Source organism: Mesitornis unicolor, unplaced genomic scaffold (genome assembly GCF_000695765.1).
Source record: "Mesitornis unicolor isolate BGI_N332 unplaced genomic scaffold, ASM69576v1 scaffold6811, whole genome shotgun sequence".
Lineage (NCBI taxonomy): Eukaryota > Metazoa > Chordata > Aves > Mesitornithiformes > Mesitornithidae > Mesitornis > Mesitornis unicolor.
The window spans coordinates 51720-70901 of NW_010161592.1; the positions used below are offsets into that span (position 1 = coordinate 51720).

At 42.4% G+C, this 19182-nt stretch overlaps 1 protein-coding gene across 1 annotated transcript in view; it reads right to left on the bottom strand.

Moving 5' to 3' along the window:
- NF1 (neurofibromin 1) overlaps positions 1-19182 on the bottom strand; it is a gene marked incomplete at its 5' end in the record, with an annotated part of 65021 nt that overhangs the window by 43549 nt on the left and 2290 nt on the right. Inside the window, 25 exon segments of the mRNA XM_010193364.1 lie at positions 1-103; positions 719-930; positions 1036-1217; positions 1754-1870; positions 2479-2562; positions 2983-3105; positions 3564-3703; positions 4082-4522; positions 4865-4948; positions 5060-5133; positions 5300-5546; positions 6233-6376; positions 7328-7451; positions 8793-8872; positions 9241-9354; positions 9723-9857; positions 11975-12106; positions 12617-12691; positions 12983-13105; positions 13289-13462; positions 14059-14216; positions 14706-14781; positions 15020-15087; positions 15351-15457; positions 17664-17854. The exon segment at positions 1-103 is cut by the window's left edge and continues 14 nt beyond it. Of these exon segments, the coding sequence (XP_010191666.1) occupies positions 1-103; positions 719-930; positions 1036-1217; positions 1754-1870; positions 2479-2562; positions 2983-3105; positions 3564-3703; positions 4082-4522; positions 4865-4948; positions 5060-5133; positions 5300-5546; positions 6233-6376; positions 7328-7451; positions 8793-8872; positions 9241-9354; positions 9723-9857; positions 11975-12106; positions 12617-12691; positions 12983-13105; positions 13289-13462; positions 14059-14216; positions 14706-14781; positions 15020-15087; positions 15351-15457; positions 17664-17854 (3508 nt within the window).

Here is a 19182-nt window from a genome sequence, read left to right on the forward strand (position 1 = left end):
TGGAGTCTGCTAGTTCAACTTCCTTGGAAAACATATTCCAGAGCAACTGGTAGAGCAAGTGTCGGGAATCAAAGAGCGTGACCAGGACACGAGCCAGCTCATCCTTCAAAGAAGCAATGAGATGTCAATCTGACTTGCAGTGACCAAAGCAAGCACAAAAAAAAGAATCATTAAAAAAAAAACCCCAAGCAGTTTGTACTACGCTTTAAATCTGCTAAGGAGTCTTGCACGGCAATATCAAATTAAGCACAATCTCTCTGTACATCCTTCCTGTGCTAACGCTTGTCTAACAGTCTGCCTCAAGACAGCCAGCCATACAAATTCATAACGGTTATTCCGGAGAGGAAAGCAATTATTCTGCTGTACAACAAAGCCCAATTCATCTTGCTAAAATCTAGAGGAGGAAATTCAGTTCTGTTTGCCTGCATTACAGCACACATAATCTGCAATAAATAACCAGCCCAAACAGATGCATTTATTGCAATAACTGTAGATAAAACTATTCCTACACATTAACTTAAAATTCACTATAAAACTGCAAGATCTGACATGAGACTGAGTACACTTTTCAAGAATATACTAAGACAGGCTAGCTACCACAGTAGGCCTAATCTCTCTTTAGCTGACTGTTGTTAGACCCTTAACATCTGCACTCACTTTTATTTCAAGTCTTAATATTTTCAGAAATGTAGGAAATAAAATGCGTGAATCAACTTACCCACTGAGAACAAGGCACCACATTGGCTAAAGCCATAGCAATAGGAAGCTCCCCCTGATCACCCATCATTGTAACCAACTCCACCAATCTCTCAAACCGATCTGCTAGCACTGTTTCTGCTAACGTATCAAATTCTGTTCCCTGCTGCAGAATTTTGGTGAGGACTTCCATAAACGTAGCTCTTGTTTGGAGGTCTTTATGATAGCCCAAGCCTGATTAAAAAAACCCAGAACTACTAAGGAAGATGTAAAAATAAATTAAATACCAATGTCTTCATTACGCATTCATTTATGCACGGTTATGGCTAACTACTTTACCTATTGAGTGCATCAGACCACTGTCCACGTTCGCGTTGAGCAAGTTCGACATAGCAAGCACAGTGCAATGCCGCAGCGAAGCGAGCCTTCGAGACATCCCCCGCTTCCTGCCACCGGTCTGGGCGCTTTCATCTTCAACTTCACTGCAGTCGTTCAGAAGGTTCATGAACAGCGTGAAATATCTACAGGGAAAGACTCGGGTCGGTAAGACAGACTCTGCAAAGACAACCGTCTGAAGAGATTTGCACACAATAACAAATACACAACAAGGCTTCCCCAAAAAATCTTGTAACCGCCCCAAAGTCCAAGTTTCAAATGTGTTGTACCAGCAGAAGGTACTGTCCTAAAATCTACATGCAAAGTTGCTCAAACCAAGCAGGTGAATTTGACAGCTGTGCCTTTACAAAGGGACGTCTTGGAAGGGAAAGTTTCTGGTTTCATGGATAAAAATACAATATCAAAGCAAGCTGAGCCCTCCCATGAATTAAGCAGGCATCTGCATTAACTAGAGACAAAGCCATCTTTTATCATTATTTTCTAAATGAAAATCTTCCCATAAATGCAGGAGGCAGAGATCTGTGAAATGGGATATATAAGTAGCAATTCCAGTTTGAATAATAAAATTGTTTCTGGTAGAAGAAAAACCATCGTTTGTAATAAAAGTAATGTGGTGCATCAGAGTCATTGTGTAGAAAAATAGTTAAAAGACATTATTTACTTAAGAAATAACTGAGATTTTGCTTCCATCAGCTCAACACCATCTCCTTCTTCAGGCTGCAGTGGAAGCCCAGCAAGAAGAGAGACGACTGCTTCCATACTTGCTTGGTCCAGATCTCTGAAAAACACCATTTTCAGCTGTCAGTCAGTTCAGCAGAATTGGTCTCTAATTCCCCTTGGTAATTTTCCCATCCAGTACAAAGCCCCTTTTCCTTACAGATCTAACTGCAGGTGACAAGGACTTTAAAACAAAGTTGTTCTAGTAAAGCTCTGTCCATGTGAACACAGCCAATACATTGTGTGATACGCGTTCAAGCCGTGTATCTACAACTGCAAACCAGATCTGCCACTAAAACAGTTAAGTACAAACTCAACACTATAATGTTTGATGATCTTGTTCTTCAGAATGCATCATATGAAGATGCAGCTCCAGTAAGTAAAATGTTCAATCCTATTGCTGAATCAGAAAAAGGTATTAAAAGGAATTAAATAAACTCAGTAGATTAAAACAAAACAAAACACAAACACCTCAAGAGCCATGTGAGTTAGGACTATGCATTAAATACACTTCTGTTGTTGCTCACCAAAACTGAAGTTTCAATCTGTGCCTTTTCCTTAAAATTACTGCCACTAACACAAGTCCCAGTGACCCAGATGATCTGGGGGTATCAGATGCCATCTGAACACCTTCAGCAGCTGCAGCAGTCCAAGAGTGACCTTTCTTACCTTGTCAAGCATTTCACATCCTCGTCCGTTGCTTGATTAGATGTTCCCATAACCCAGTCTGTCAGGTACTCCACCATTTTGTTCCTGTTATGGAGAGACTGCTTTAGCTTTGTGGGGTTTCTTGGTTTGGTGTGGTTTGTTTAATAGCCCTTCCCTCAAGCACACCTACTGCTGTTGGCACCATTCTTCACCACGACAAATCCAGCGTAAGAGCTATCTGAACCACCCCCCACTGAAGATAAACTGAACTGATTTATTATACCCAGTGATAACCCAGTCTCTACCACACACAAAAGCTTTACACGTGCTTAGTATCTCTACAATCAACATTTTAGCACAGCATCGGGCTCTAAAACATTCTGAAGACAACGACAGGAGTCCTATCCCTATACCAGGAATACTGGTGAGAGACGGTTTGGGGTTGATTTTTGTAAGCATGTACCCAAACAAAATTACAGTTGGCCACATTACGCTGCACTAGAAGTTACACGGTGCAATACTTACCTGAATTTCATTTCTTGGCAAAAGGAAAGGTCATCTCTCCTCTCCATCATCACTTCTACTAACTGACATAGCTTAGTTTTTATTTGAATGGCATGTACCAGGTTTCCAAGCACACGCACGTACCTGAAGGAAAAAGCAAAAAGACTGATTAACTACTTCATACCCACCTTCCCCCCAAAGTGAGTAACCCAGTCCTTCTATCAGCTGAAGACCAACACCGGATTTCTTCTGGGCAAAGAAGTTTTCTGTTAGTCTAAAACAGACCAGAAATCTGCCCTTCAGCTGCTTTTTAACCACTAACACCATCGTGCAGAAAAGAAACCAGGAATGCTTACAAGAACAGGGCCAAGCTATGGAAAGGTCAGTTCTTACAAAAAGTCCTCCTCCATCAGTGTACTTTAATGCTGCAGTTTAAATGATCTCCACGATTACTGAAGTTGTCAGAACCATAAGGAGGAGAATGAAAAAATCAGCTGCTGCTGCTTCTCCACAGATGCAAGTAGAAAAGGTACAAACTGGAAGGGTCTACCCCGCTTCTTAAACACATTACTTTGTACAGGAAGGTCAACAGGATTTCTTACCTAACCAGATTTAGCATCATTGTCTCAATACTGGCTTGTCCAAGGTGTTCTGAGCTCCCTTCGGTATGATTGTCAAGCAAATTCTTCATTATAGCGATGGTTTGCTCTACAAATTGCGTGTTGGTCTCAGTTAACAAAACCTACAGGAAGAAAATTGCTGGTCTTAATTCTTTTCTAATGGACTAGCATTTTTCCAGTTATCACCTAGCCAAAAATACTCCAATGTATGTCAAGATTAAATGTGTCAATACCAGCCATAACAATTCTGAAAACATTCTCACAGATTCTGTACTTGGAGCTCACTAAGAATTCAAGAGTGTTTTCAATCATTCCATGTTAAATACAGCCTGGAATCACAAACACTGCAATTATTAATGTGTGCTGTCAGACACAGTCACAGCGCTCGCAGGTTTTCTACACAAAACATGAACAGCTCTCAATTTCAATGACCTATGTGAACGACAAAATTGACACATTTTACGAGGACACAAATGTGAAGGACGATGGCAACACTTTACCTGTCCTTGAGAATCAAAAAACTTGCTGATGGTACTCTTCAGTTTGTTAAACAGCATTGGATAAAGTGCTGGACTCAACTCCAAACCCACCAGATCTTTAATATTAGTCCGTATCTGAAGTCCCACTTTCTCGTGGTTGCAGACCATCAGAGTCAACAACCGATCGATGAATTTGCTGACGGGAGTCTCTGCGTTTCCCTCGGTGGACACCATGGAGATCATGGAGCCCTTGCGCTCGTTGACGGGGCCCATGGGTGGGCTGTAGGTCGCCAGGCCTGCGTTGCTGCGGTGCTGCAGGCACACCCCTCCGAGGGCACACAGGAACCCGGTCATGTTGATCCACTCCTGCAGAGAATCCGTGTCGGAGAGGTCTATGGAGCCTCCCCCGCTAACGTGCGACATTCGTCTCTTGACGATCGTCTTATGGAGACTCTCAGTAACCTGAAAAAGAACGGCTGAAGATGAAATCTCTTCAATTAAACGTAACTAACGGACAGAGAGCACAATTTTGAAGTGATCTGTAACACAGCCTGCCATTTACAGTTCCAGTCTCAAGAACTTCCTAAGATCCACCTCCTATAGTTTATTGTGGTAGCACGAACAGAAACTGAGGCATTGCTTTCAGAGACGTTGAAAAAGGAAGGCTAAAAGAGACTGGAGGGGCTTGCTTAGCCAATGCCCTGCAAACCTCATTTTCTAGATTAAAATTCAATTCCTTCCAATAAATAAGCTTAAATAGTTTAAATTTCTAAGGGTTGAACCTATGGAAAAATTCATAGTCACCTGTCCATCTTCCATTTTGGTCTTTGGATAGTTAAGGATTAGTTTTGTAGCTTGTTCCCATTTTGCATGCGTGTCCTCCCAGGCCTAAAATAAGATGTTATCAAGATTTAACTTCAAAATCACTTGTAGCAACATTATTTTCTGTTTTCAAAAAATACACATGCAAAGCATACGTGAATTCAGAAGAAAGTTTACCTCGGTGTTGCCTGCAGTCGGATGTTCGATGCGTCGTAATAACGCCATCACTCTTTTCTGAAGAGCTGCTCTCCCTACAAAGGGGCACAGGACATTTAACTGAAGTTAAATATGAAAAGCATTTCAGCAAAATCAAGAGTAGCAATCAAATGAGAACCTCGACCTGTTTAAAGAACTCAAACACAAATCACTGTGTTATTACGCAGGTAGAAAGGCGTTTCACGGATTCACCGTTCTTACCTGTGGACATCATATTACTGACAGATGCAAACTCCATGAAAGTGTTGTAGTTTGGCAAAAAATTATGCACCGAGACTTCATCGACTCCACACCTGATGTCTGCTTCCTCACAGAGGTGACGGAAACAGGACATTGCAACGAGGACTGCCTCGATGTCCGGGCTCCACAAAAACATGTACAGGGCGACTTCCAGTTTGGTTTGGGCTTGGCGACAAATCGGCGTTCCGCTGCATCCTGCTGTGCTTTCCTTGAGAAATGGAGAGTTCTGCAGTTGGCAATATTGCTTACGAATATGGCCATGCTACTAAAATTCAGCCTTATCCAAATCGTTCTTTAAAACTGCTTTAATTCCAGTAGGAATAAGCAATCCTAAACGAGATGGGAGCTGTTTCACATGCTGTTGCACCAACACAGTGGCTAAGAACCTGACCTTTCGTAAGGATAGCCAGGAACTTAGGAAAATGTTAGTGATACTGGAAGAGTGTACATTTCAGATCAAAATTAAAGTTGGGGCTCATGAAAGATGTTCTAGCTCTCCCTTTCCTTTTTTTCCCTGCACCTAGAACCAGTAGGAAAACGAGGCTTGAGATCCTCGCCTGTCAAAGCGTTCACCTTAGTAAAACGCTTGACTTCGTGGTCCTTCACGGTACGTTCAGACTGCATGCAATACTTCAAAAAGCACGATTTCAGATTTGTTGACAACAGACTGCTGTGTAGAGATGCCGTGATTGCATATGCACCAACAAAACAACGTTCACCAACATTTTAACTTGAAAGAGGAGCAACTCTTTAAAGTCTGAAACCCCATTACTATTAGATACGTACATTATGTAGGACACAGATGTCTTTTCCTCCTCAGAAGTAATTAATTCATCTACTTGCATGCAGGTGTTTCTCCCCAGGTGTTAAAAAGAACTCTCATCTATTACTTACCATGGAAGAATTCCCTTTCCCTTTCCTGAGGGTGGCTCCGGGAGCACAGCGCATCATCTCTTCATGGTCAAGGGAAATCTGACTGCTTCCACCTCCAGAGACATCATAAAGGAAGAGGAAGTGGCAGGAGCTCCGATCTGACTGCTGTAAAGAGAGGGAAGAAAAATAATCAATTAGCTTCTTCTTTACAAAGGGTAAAAAGGATGAATTTCAGGAAGGTCAAAAGCTCTTCAACATTTACACAGTACTTTTCACACTGGTGCTGTCAGGGCTCTACAAAGTTACCCACAATAACGCTATCTTAGTGGGATATTTCTCCCTAAGAAGTTTCCTGAAGAGTCATCTTCCAAAAACATCACCTTGAGGTAAGCACAAAATGATGCCACTTCCTCCCTTCCTCGGAGCTCCCTGAAAGCCCTAGAGGTTTCTGGGTTTTAGTCCACAGAATACAGACTGACATAAATATAGTTATAATTGAGATGTAAGGAAGTCTAAAGCAGCCAAGTTCAGGAGTACTGAGAGTTTTATTCTGTACATTTTATGTTTGATCAGAAAAGCAGATACTGAGACTGTGAAGCAGTGCTCTAATAACAATTATTATCTTTTCCTGATTCTGATACTAATGAACATCCTCTAAGTACTAAGAGGAAAGATATTTTCAACTTAACTTGAGCAAGTATAGCACTACAATGTACGTTTGGCTTGGAAAGAGTCTCTTGAGATTATCAGAAGCAAGTCAGAACCCTAGGACTCACACGAGCACGAAATCCAAAATGAAAATTTTATGTTTTATCCTAATTATTCTTCCCTTTTTCTCACTTCTAGGACTTTTTCCCTTTGTATTAGGCAAATAGGTATCAGGCATCAGGGTTTGACAAAACATAAGTTTTCCAAGCAAGTAAAACAACCTGTATAGCTGGAGTAAAATAAAAATCCTAGACCTAACTTCAGCTCCAGTGAAGGGCACCTCCAGAAAGTGGAGGTGCAGCTATTAAATCACTTCCAATCATAAAAATAACCTGGTAAGTAAGCAGAGTGACAAAACAAGAGAGCAATCCATTTCAATGATCCTAACAGGCATTACCATTCACTTACTTTGTTTTTCAGAAGAAATTTATTCCTACAGATGAGAATCTCTCGCAGCCACTTGAGGATTTCTGTACTGCTCAGCATCTGATGACTAGTGAGTTTCTTGCAGATATAAAAAAGCATTTGTGAACTGCAGCAAAATGAAATCCAGCATTAGCTTTATAATCTGGTAACGACGTTTTGGAAGATACCACCACAGTTCACACAGAAAGAGGCGATTCGCAGGAATACCCTACAGACACACAGCACCATCTCTTACAGTGCACACCAGGTATCACACACGTGTGCTTCAGACCACAGCTCCCCGCTGACCCTTCCCACCGCCCAGCTGGCCTGTCGGGCTCCCTGGAGGAGGTGAAGCGATGTGGGTATTGGCAGAGGTGCAGGCTCCAGGGCTGCCAGTGCAGAGGCCTCCCCTGATCCCCAGGACAGAGAGGGCAGCCCAACTTTACCTACACTACTCTGGCATGCCTCACCTCTGCTCGGGAAGGAACACATTTAGGGGTGTTCCTCCTTCACATCCATTCAGGTCTCACACTCTGTTAAAACTGCCAAAGGGTCCAAATTAGTGTCCATTTCAGTGGGTGTTTCCCCCAACTTGAACAGACCACAGACTCATTTCCACTATCAGAAATCACAGCAGTGAGCTTCAGTTCTCGCCTGTCCAGGCAGGGCTCAGCCCCGCACCCACCCCATGAGAGCCCCTCGAGCTGTATTCAGCAGTCAGGCAGGACGCTTTGTTGGTGCTGGTAAGAGTGCTCCTCCTGGACTGCTGTGCCCTTTCTTCTAAAGCAAACATCAGTGCCAACTCAGATTGGGTCGATTTATTTTTTTTACATTATTTAGCTCATGCATTTCTCAGCATTCTGAGTTTCCCTATTTTTCAGTTTAGCACTTTGTGCAATTTTTACTTTTTGGGGATTTCATTTCCTTTCATGTTCTCCAAGATACCAACCACAACAGCTGCTGTGAAGTTGTACAAAGGAAGACAACTTTTAATGAATTTAATTTCTTTAAATGCGCAAGAAACACAAATGGAGATCCCTGGGCAGGGCAGACTATCACCTTCTCTAGGTGAGGGCTTCAGCATCAAGATCAGCAAATCCACACTTGTAGAACTGCTCAGCATTGCCCTCCCTCAGCCTCCAAAGGGTAAAACAGAACTTACACAGGCAGCAAGCATCTGAATGAGGAGGAAAGGTCTAACTTTTCAAACTAAAAACCATTTCTACACCTTAACACCAGGCTGCAGAGTCATTAAGAAAGCCAGCAAAATGTCTGTTAGTGTATTTTTGTTAAATTCACACAGTACAAGGAAGATACCACTTTCTCATGAACACACATAATAATTCTGGCTGCAGATTCACACCGATGCTGCATAGCTCTCCCAAAACATTCACAGCCATTTCAGAAGAGGACACAAATCAAACAGGCTATTTCTCTGATCTACAGAAGTTATTAACTTACATACCTAATTTCCCAGAATGTTTCTATAGGTGCATCAGGATTCCACAAGTCAATGCTGTCTAACTGGTGAAGAACTAGCAAGGCCTAAAGCCAAAAAAACAAAGCAGGGTTTCATTTAAAGACAAAAATCTGCAAAGTACATCAGCACAGGCAGAGAAATAGGTGCAATCATCTATTAATTACATTGTTTTAAAAACAACAACAGAGACAGGAAGCATTTTATACAGAAGAATAAGAGTTCATTGTTAGTTCATGGCAAAATTATTTCAAAATTATTTAAGTCATTTTCTTACAGGCCTCTCCCATGCAGCCCTCAGTGCAGGGGACATCTACGAAAAGATCAACAGAGCCCAAACTCTAACCCAGACTTCAGAGCTGATCAGCACTTTGGAGCCTCTACAAAGCCCCGACCCGTCCCCGTGCTCAGCACCGCACACAGAGCCCCAGCTCACCTCCATGGCTTCCTGGGCGATATCGGGCATGCTGGACTGCGGCACGAGCTGCACGAGGCCCGTGATCAGCTCGGCCGTGCTGCCCTGCGTCTCGGGGCCCTGCTTCCTTGGGTTCTAAACAGCAGAAAGGAAAGCGAGTGTCAGTTGTGAAACTGTTCAATGACAGAGCACATCGCCGACCGCTGCTGCAGCACTCCCCTCATCACAGCAGGTGAATTTCTGGATCTCTGAGAGAGCTGCTCGCTCTTTTTTAAGCTCTGATGATCCTTGCATATCGTATCTTTGACAGAATTGAAATATTTCTATATTAAACAATAAACAGACCTGAGGAAATGGAAGACCTTTTTCCCTTGAGAGCACAGCAGCATTATGACCATGGAAAAGACTGAGCAGGCACATAACCTAGATGCCAGGTTTATGCTCTTTACTTTTATTCGTTTAGCCAAGTACATTTCTCTATGAACGAACAGTCTGATACTTACACACAGCAAAAGCTTTGGATCAGCGTGGATCAGTTTTACCAAGGACAACAGCAAGAACTTGTAGCTTCTGGTCTCCAAATCAGTGGGTTTTTCTTTGAATTTAAGGCTTGTCATTTTCTCCTTAAATGTAAGACTCTGACGGAAGGAAAAATCAGAGTCACTGTCAGTAAGGCAGGCTACACAGTAGCTCTAATTGAACACCTTATGAAGTGTACTGCTTTCATAATCTAATTTATGAAAAGTTTAAAAGTATATCAGAGTCTCTCAAGTACAGTCGTACAGCCTTCTATTTAAAGATCCCTTTTTACATATGCACATGCTATCACTTTATTATACCTTTAAAGTTCTGTTCTAGTGTGCTGCATGAAAAGTTTTTGCATAAGAATAACTGTGGCAAAGGAAAAATGGATGAAAGGACCGAAAGGGGATTTTGTCTGGTCTGAGAAAGAAATAAAAATCAACGTTTCCAATTAGGTTTGAATACATGTGGGGGTAGGGAACTTTTTCCCAAAGGCAAAATATTCTCTTTATTTTCTACCATAATCACGGTCTGGGCGATAGCATTTTCATCTCTAGAAAACAAACCTTTCAGATGTCACAAAGTACACAGCGATCACTCAAATAAACTTAAAACCAAACCAAACACCAACAATCCAGCTGCACCTGAAAAATCAGTCAACTATTTCTGTCCCAGTCAACCTCCTGATGAGAAATGGAGGAGATCTGAAGGTATGCATGGAGAGTTCACACAAGGTATTCTGGTTTGACTCCAGTGTGAACCACCAGCGCTGTTCACACAGAATCCAGGCAGCCATATGACCAATACATTTAACCAGCAGCCATACGCAGCGCTGGCTGTGAAATAGGTGTCTGAGGATGCTACACGCAATCAAAACTACAGCCTATCAGTGCACAAAGACAGGGCTGTGACTGCGCTTCACACGTTCATGGGGGCGATAAACACCGCTCTGCAGCTACCGGACAACACTGGAACAACCACAGATGGGTAAGTTACACATAAATAAGTTTAGGCTGGAAATTAGAAAACAGTTCTAAGCACCAGTGGGGAGATTGTGGAAGAGCATCGTGATGGAAATGCGAGGGGCAGAAAGAACAGAACCACCAGAACGCCTCTCCCGGGCAGGAGCTCAACTGGGTGTGAGAAGGATGGTCCTGCAACGGGCAGCAGCAGCGCTGGAGGACTCCTCCAGTCCTACCCTCACTACAACCCCGTGTCCCAGCTGGAGCGAGGTGCCTGCAGCGGTAACTATGCACAGAAAAGTCGGAGCAAGGACAGGCTTTTCTGCGGTAGTTACGATGGGTCATACTTACAGCAACAGAGGCCCACTGCCATGCAAAACAGTGACTGGTTGGCGTCTGACCCTGAGAGCGACAGCAGCCAATAAGAACGGAAAATAAGAAGCAGAAGACAAAGCACCACCAATCAATGTCAGAGTTGCCATTACGATACCCCTGCTATTTTCTCAACAGATCAATACATACATGTGAAAAGCAAGTGAAACACGTTGTAGCTTCCAGCTAAAGGTATTTTTGGATCGTTTGCTTTCATTTGGGAAACCCAGTATTTTCATGGATCATTTTAGGCCTTCTAAAGCAACCAATCAAGTCCATTTGACACATCAGAAGTCCTAAATGGAAAGGCAATGCAGCTGCCTGCGAGCTTACTAAAAAAATTTGGATGAGCTACAAATTTGAGACTTTTTCCAAGACAACCAAGAACGCTGACTTTATTTCATAACGCTTGAAAAATCTTTTACTTTGTTGCTGTCACCAAGACCAAACAGTCAACTTGCTCGAGAGAAAGCAAGCAGGACAGATGAAGAGCTACTCACGCCAATCACGGTAAAAGCTTTGCAGTTTTCAGAAGTTATCTTCACACACAGAATGCTTTTGTTTTCCAGATTAGACACACTGCTCAGCTATTCACAAAGCAAGAAAGCTTAAAATGAACAGTCAGCCTCAGAGGACAGTTACAGAAGAAATACTTCTCAATTGCCAGTTTAAAAGCAGCATGAAAAGTGGAAGATGCACATCACTGGCTAGAAACAGTCAATACACCAAAACCTGCAAGGCTTACAGAGCATGCATGGCTCTCTGTTGCTTTTTGGATTGCAATGTTCTTCCCCCCCTCTAGTTTCCAGTCTAAAGTTAACGAACAGAAAAGCTGGAATGGGATGGAGACACAGGACAAGCACAGGTTTGTGTCTGAGCAGGCTCTCGAGGAGTCTCACCGGTGTCATGCGGATGGCCGGGTGCGCCCCGCAGCCCTGGATGGCTTTGTGCAGCGTCTCGCTGAACATGCTGCGCAGCTCCATGGAGTGGCAGTACACCGCGTCGATCCGCGGCCACCAGTCCAGCGCCGACTGGAAAACACAGAAACGCTCACGTGTTGGGCTGGTTACACGGGAGCTGCATTAGGACTTATTTTAGACCTCAGAAAGCTACAAAAGCTGTAGCGTTACTAACCTTTACGCATGACTAAGTTAGACAGTACTATCAAGGTGTTAATTTTGCATTCTCATCATCAAATCTGTAATATTTAAACGAGTCGTAACAGAAGCAACACTCCCAATGTAGCCGACTACTACATCACTCTGCTTTTTGAGCAAGCACAGACTCTGAAACCACAAATGCAGGAAACTGCAGTGGACCTCAGGGTACTGAACGCGAGTAAGTCATGCCTCAAAACAACGTGCACTCAGTTCACTGGGATACACCGACCAACACAGAGAACGGGCACTTCAAGGGCTTGATCACATCTGAAAAGCTGTATTACTGTACCACACATCCACCACCACAGCTGCTCCCCTACTGTCACAGTGCTGAGCAGAAGCCGCAGATTGCTGGGCTCATTAAATACTTGCAGAACTTACATTTGTGATGATTCGGTGGAGCGAATTTACCAATACATAATGAAAAGTTGATGGGGAATTCTGTGCCAGGCAGATCTACAATAAAAATACATAAAAGCCACTTAGGAACATCTTTGTCTTTGCCATCTTCCTCATCACACTGAACAACATACTGCAGCCCTTCTATTAAACTGACAAAGCTGTCAAATGGAAACAAGAGAAAGTCTAATCAGCTAAGAAGAGATTATAAAAACAGATTTATTACTAAGGGACATGTACACAGTTGAACTTATTTAAGAGCTTCCAGCTGCCTTTAGCAAATCTTTTATAACTGACAGGTTATCAATAGTACGTGGAGAATGACTTGCCAGTAAGTAGCGTTCTCACCTTAAAGTGCTGGTTATTATGAGGGTTTATGCGGAAGCAGGAAACTAAGCAGTCAATCATAAGGTCTACATCTGCATTCTGATTGCCTCTTGAGAAAGGTTTGCTCGGATTAAACAGCAAATTCTGTATATTGAAAAAAATTAAAAAATCATAAATATTGGATACCAAGATTATTCTTGTTTGCTTTCAATACAAAACTTTCCACTGGAAAACACTGTGGTACTCAATTCTGGAGAAACTGCAATTTAACTTTAGTGTTTTAAAATTCAAATTTCTTCATTGCAATTAGGAAGCAGACATTTTTACCTTAAGATCTACTACCATGGACTGCACCAGTAGGAAAATGACGGAATTATCTTCCCAGTTGATGTAGGTGGATGCTTTGCACAGTTTCACACAAGCAATAGCGGCACTTTCAGTCAGCTGCCTGCTCCCACTGTGGCCTGCGAGCGCTTTCCTGAGATTGTCCAGGAACAGTTTCTGCAGAATTCAAACGAGGAATAGTTACACCCAGAGCTTTGGTAATCTGTGGTCAGAGTGTTTAGATCCTCAGATATTAAAGCCAACCAACACTGCAGTTTCTGATTGGAAATCATGGATATCAGGACTTCAAAAAACAACTCGAAGCAGCATTCTGACAAAACGTGTTTCTTTAAGACATTCATGTTGATCAACCCAGGGCAATCAGAACGGCACAAAGGCAGTGGCTGTTTACGCTTAACCAGAATGTTTGCAGCCACATCAAATCCAGCACCCGCTGCAGAAACCCACAACAGCGCAACGCTGGGTTTGGTACTGGTGGAGAGAGGAAATGGCAACACTGGGATTCCAACCTCCAAGGAGAGGTAAGAGACTTGTGAAATATCATTGTTTGGGACACTACCTGTACCAATTACTGAGAGTGGAGAACGTATGTTACGTGAGAACTTAAAAAGGGTGCATATGTGTACACATGGAACTGCAATGTGCTTTTTAGGGAGGAAAGACAAAATAAACTATACCTGAAGTACAGCACAAACAAAAACAAGCATCCTCTAGAAATGAGAGCCGGAACTCAGATACTTTTCTTCTCTTACCTTGTTCATTTTAGTTTCCTCTACCACATCCTTTGCTATATCCTGGATTATCTCCGGACACAGGACCAGCAGTATGATTTGCAGTGGCCAAACTGCTGCTTTACGTTTTGTGCTTTCAGCAAAGCCATCCACTAAGTCAAACAACTTCTCTGCACAATCTGCACAAAACATAACCCCAGGGTCAATACCAATTTTAACTATGAGAAGGTGAAGAACAGGTATAAAACAGCAGAGGGGTAGCTCCACCTACACATAACTGACATGCTACTGGGGACAGAATGGTCTCAACCCAGTTAAAGACATGGTTTACCTGAAAATATAAATTTTCCTCTCTTTTTGACTAGAGACAAATACAGGTGATGTTCCCTTTAAGTTTTTTTCCTGTATCAAGATAAAAATATATATTCAAAGAGTTTCAGTCTTTTGGGTTTTATATCTTTTTGCTGAACCACAAAATGAATGTCTTTGAAAGGTGAGTCAGGAGAGAAGAGAGACAGCAATATATCCTTGCCTGCCCCGACAAGGGGTGACAGAAACGTGCATCTTATTTGCAGGCTGCACAAGAAGCAAAGAGGGCACAAAACGCAAGTGAGTGTGGGGATGCCTGAGAAATCAACTTTTGAACTCTGTGCCGTGTTGCACCTTACCAGCCATATCGGTCTGTGGTGTTTGATACAGCTTTGTGAACTCATCGGGATAGTTCTCCACCCAGTTCCAAAAGGCCTGCAGATAAAGCAAAACACCGTTACATTCCAGAGCTTGAAAATACTTCTGAATTATGTATTTAAATGAAGAGGGGTTTTACTCTTACTTCTAATCACTCAACATCTCTTGCAAAACATATATGCATCAAAGGGATCCACCAACTTACATGTGATAGTAAATTACTGAATTGTAACTACTTCTTAAATGTGAGAAAGTCTGCAAATGAGCAGTGAAACAGAAGTATTAAAATACTTGCCTTTTCAAGACTGTTGATAACAGCTAACTGAGCTACTTTCTTAAGGGCTTTAAACTTGAATACGGTCTCTGTAAAGGTAAAATACATTTCTGCATTCAGAAAAGAAACTTGATTTTCAAAAGCAACGCAGATTATTAAAGACATTTGAAGTGCAAAGCAATTCTTAAACCAATGTCTGATGCTATTTAAGTATTGTAAAACGTTTTGGTAAACACACGAGTATTTGGAGTAAGACCCAGCAATAAAGACACACAGGTTCCAACACCACGGTGTCATCTCTACCAAGCCATAGTCAGACAAAAATATTTCCAACCACAGGCTCAAACCGTACCTTGCAGGAGTCGCTTTAGCTTTGAACAATCCACACTGATGTACTGTAAAAGTTCAATATCATGAACGTCAGCATTGTCTTCTGAGCAAACAGTCAGTTCCTGTAACCTAAAAATACGCAAAGTAAACTAACTTTTTAATCCTATTTTATCAGACAGGTATGAACACACCTGTGATCCTACACATTTGAACAGCAGGGGAATATCATATGATCTCATACAACAGAGCCTCCCCAGAAAAACTTTTCCAGGCTTAGAAATTAAAGATGGGTCTTGCATGATTAAGAGTTAATCTTATAGTCCTTTTCATGGTGACAGTGGATTTAGAAACACCAGTGATGATTCTCACAAGATACCAATGCCCTCTGGCTTATGCCCAAGATGTGCCCAACTCCTTTTGCTCTCCACCGTACTGTAGCCTTTTAAACTAAAGATTAAATTCATGGAATTGTGATGTTTCAGGCTACTGCTCCTAACAGCAACTCTTGCCCCAGCTCACTTCTCATCGGCAAACACTGACGGTAAAGACTTAACATCACTGAAGGGAGCCACAGGACGCTTTGTGAGCTGAAGAAGGTCCCTTTTCTCCGGCCTAATAAAACGAGATGAAGTTTGATCGCCCCAGTTTAAACACAGCGGCACCTCTTCACACCTTTGTATTAGACCATTTACTAAACTTCTCATCACATACTAAGCCACTCATAACTAAATCATAAGTTCTCACAAACTGCAGATTGCCATGCCCTGTTCCAAGCTACAGATGTGTTTCAGACAAGGAATGCGATTTCTAGTACTATGCATAAAAGCAGTTCTTCATTTCGTCAACGCCAGGGAAACTTCACAGCCCTCGCTGGGAATGGGAAGGTCCCCACGGCCGTGCTTTTCGTGCCAAAAATCCCCCAGCTGCTATGCAAAGCCTAGAAATATGCCTAAACAGGAAGCACAGGTCAAAAGAGCAGCAATGCTAACTGTCGGCAAGCTGACCCCTGTGGAGATCAGCAACGACTGGTCAAATGTTTAACTATTTCTGTACAACCATCTGCAAGTGGAAAACAGGTTAGGGAAAAGCACTGTGGTCCAGCTCAAATGGATGGTAACAAGGGCTTTGGAGCCTGAGAACTAAACCGTGCTAGAGACGTACAAATAAAGAGATCCATGGACTAGAGTCAAAGACCGTCAAAAAACTTCAGCTGAAATACACTTCCTATAAAAGGAGCAAAAGAAATTGTTTCCATTTCCATAAGCAACAAAACATAATCAACCTATTGAGTAAAACCACATCCTCTGTGCTAGCTGCCAAGTCCATGTTCTTGAAACACAAGTTTTTACAAGCTCTGTGAAAGTTCTAGAAATTCTTAAAAATTCAAATTATTAGATAATTTTAGACCGATTTCTAAAATGTGAATGTTTTCCAAAATGTCGGAACGGAACTGTTCGTATATTATAAGGAATATATACATCTCTGTTTCAATTTGATCGGCACACTTATTGCTATGTGACCACATAAGGCTGCCCAAGTCCTGCTTCTCATAAGCCAAGGACGACGTTAGCTGTAACAACGTGTGATAAGAGCTAAGCTGCTTCAAGCAACTTTCAAAAATCAAAGTATTTCAGCACTAAAAAGCTTAATACACAACTCGAGTGGAGTGGCAAGTGCTGACGCATCAGAGGGCAAAAAGAGCAAAGAACAGATCGAAGCTTTGGGCCTCTCTTCTCTCTTGGCCCAGCAGAAAAGTCAGAGATTTCTGCAGTAAACGTGCTGTGAAACTCCAGTCAGAAAACAAATGGGTCTTTTCCAACAACTAACCAACAGGCCAGCTGTTTTGTCCCTTTCAGGCATAAGACAGATGTAACATAAAAGCCTTCAAGCACGAAAAATGAGGAAGGAAAACAGCTTTGGGGCTCCAACAGAGCTGGAGACAATCGGCAATTTTGCATTCTAAACTCCTAAGGAAATGGGTACAACCCGCTCTCTTCAGCATCCCTTTTTCCCAAAACACCTCGCACCCACAAGAACTTACTTATTCAGCTGAGCTATCACTACTTTCACTCTGCAGCAGCATCTGACTTGTACTCATGAAAGCAGACTTTTAAAAGTGGTAATACACTGGCAGTAACCTAGAACGCATACGAGAGGTTCATTCTGTCACCTGAAACTCAGAGTTTTGAAAGGTAGAGGGACTATCTTGTTGATTCTCATTTAAACAGTTAACTTTTCTGAAATTTGAAAGCCTACAAGTTGTGACAGATGTTCCAGACACCAATGCGCAGCAGATCTCCCAACACACTACAGCAGGCTACTCAAACACCCCTACCTGGTGGAAATGCGGCTGAACACAGCATTGAAGTTGTTGCAGCTGAGAGAGAACAGGACCCCAGAAGCAGAGTTGCGCAGCTCAGCTGCGTGCTGGTTCCCCTCGCGGTACGTGTGGATGAAGTGGCAGATCTCCGGCAGCAGCTGCTTCACCAGCATGGTCTCATCCAGGCGCATGGTGTCCTTTGGTTGCTACAAATAAACATTCGGGATTTCATTACATCTGCCACATGTGATAGGCACAGGACCTGAACCTAGACTTCCAATTCTGCCTGCAGGCTACCGCTGACCGTGGGGTAAGTCGTCTACACAGAAAAAGCTTATTGTCATTCGAACAATCATCCGTACCATCCAAACCGTCTCACAATTTCAGTTAACTCTCCAAAACCTGTAGGATCAATGGCATCAAGCGTCAAGCGAAATACCAAAGTAGGTTTTGAAGTAAAACACATTTCTGTGTGAAGTGCGAGCAGCAGAGCATTGACTGTCTCAGCTTGCAGCGGATGCTCACTCGGTGAAGACCCACCCTCACTCCTCTTTCAAGCACTATTCCAACCACTATATTCCAAAGCAAATAATTTTTTATCAAAAAATGAACCAAAAAAGAGATGCTTCTCCCTTGCTTTTGCCTGGGATAGCTCTATACGAGTCAAGAATGGCTTCACTTTCCTGCAGAAGAAAAACCTAATTTTTGCCAGTTTGCACAGTGTGAGACATAAGGAAACTATTCACAAAAGAATTCAAAGCGAAACTTTGCTCTACTAAGAGCAAGTTTTAACAGAAGGGTCAGCATTAAAGCTTTCTAAAATTCTACCAATGAATTTACCGTAGGGAATTGGGAAGTTTCAGAGACTCCCACTTAGTTGACCTGAGTCCTGTTGCCATGAGAACTCGATGAAACATTGAGCAAGACCAGCGAGCAAGAGACGCAGCTGAAGATACCGCAGAACACAACGCTCTTTGTACGGACGTTTGGCTCAGGCTTGTCTAACATATACTGCCTCAACTTGCTCTCCTTTGAATTGACAGAGCAGGAAGGATTCAGCACAGTTTTGGGCTGTTCAAATATCATCATCTATCAGGAAAAAAACACTAACGTTTCAAACAATATGCATATGAGAAATATTCTTAAATAATTCTTTTCTGAAGTTAAAAGAGTGTTTTTGACTCAGCGCATCAAGGACACAAGAAGTGCCAAGAAGAGGTATTGACCTCAGCTGTAAACGCTGAAAATTATTCTGGCAAATGTATTTACCTGGATCTCTTCTGAATTCAGAAGAATCCACAACTACTCAGACTGTTTTAGTGCTCTAATGTAAGATACACCGCTTGACAAATCTAACCACAACAAGGTCACATAGAAAGAACCTTCCAAAACTGTTGCAGGGAAACAGCAAAGAGCTGAGATGATTTCATGACACTCATCCAGGAATACAGCTTTAAAAAAAAGGAATTCCTTTCTTGCTAAAGCAGCAAACCATTGCACGTTCTGCTCACAGCGCAGTTTGGCTTTGCAGTGA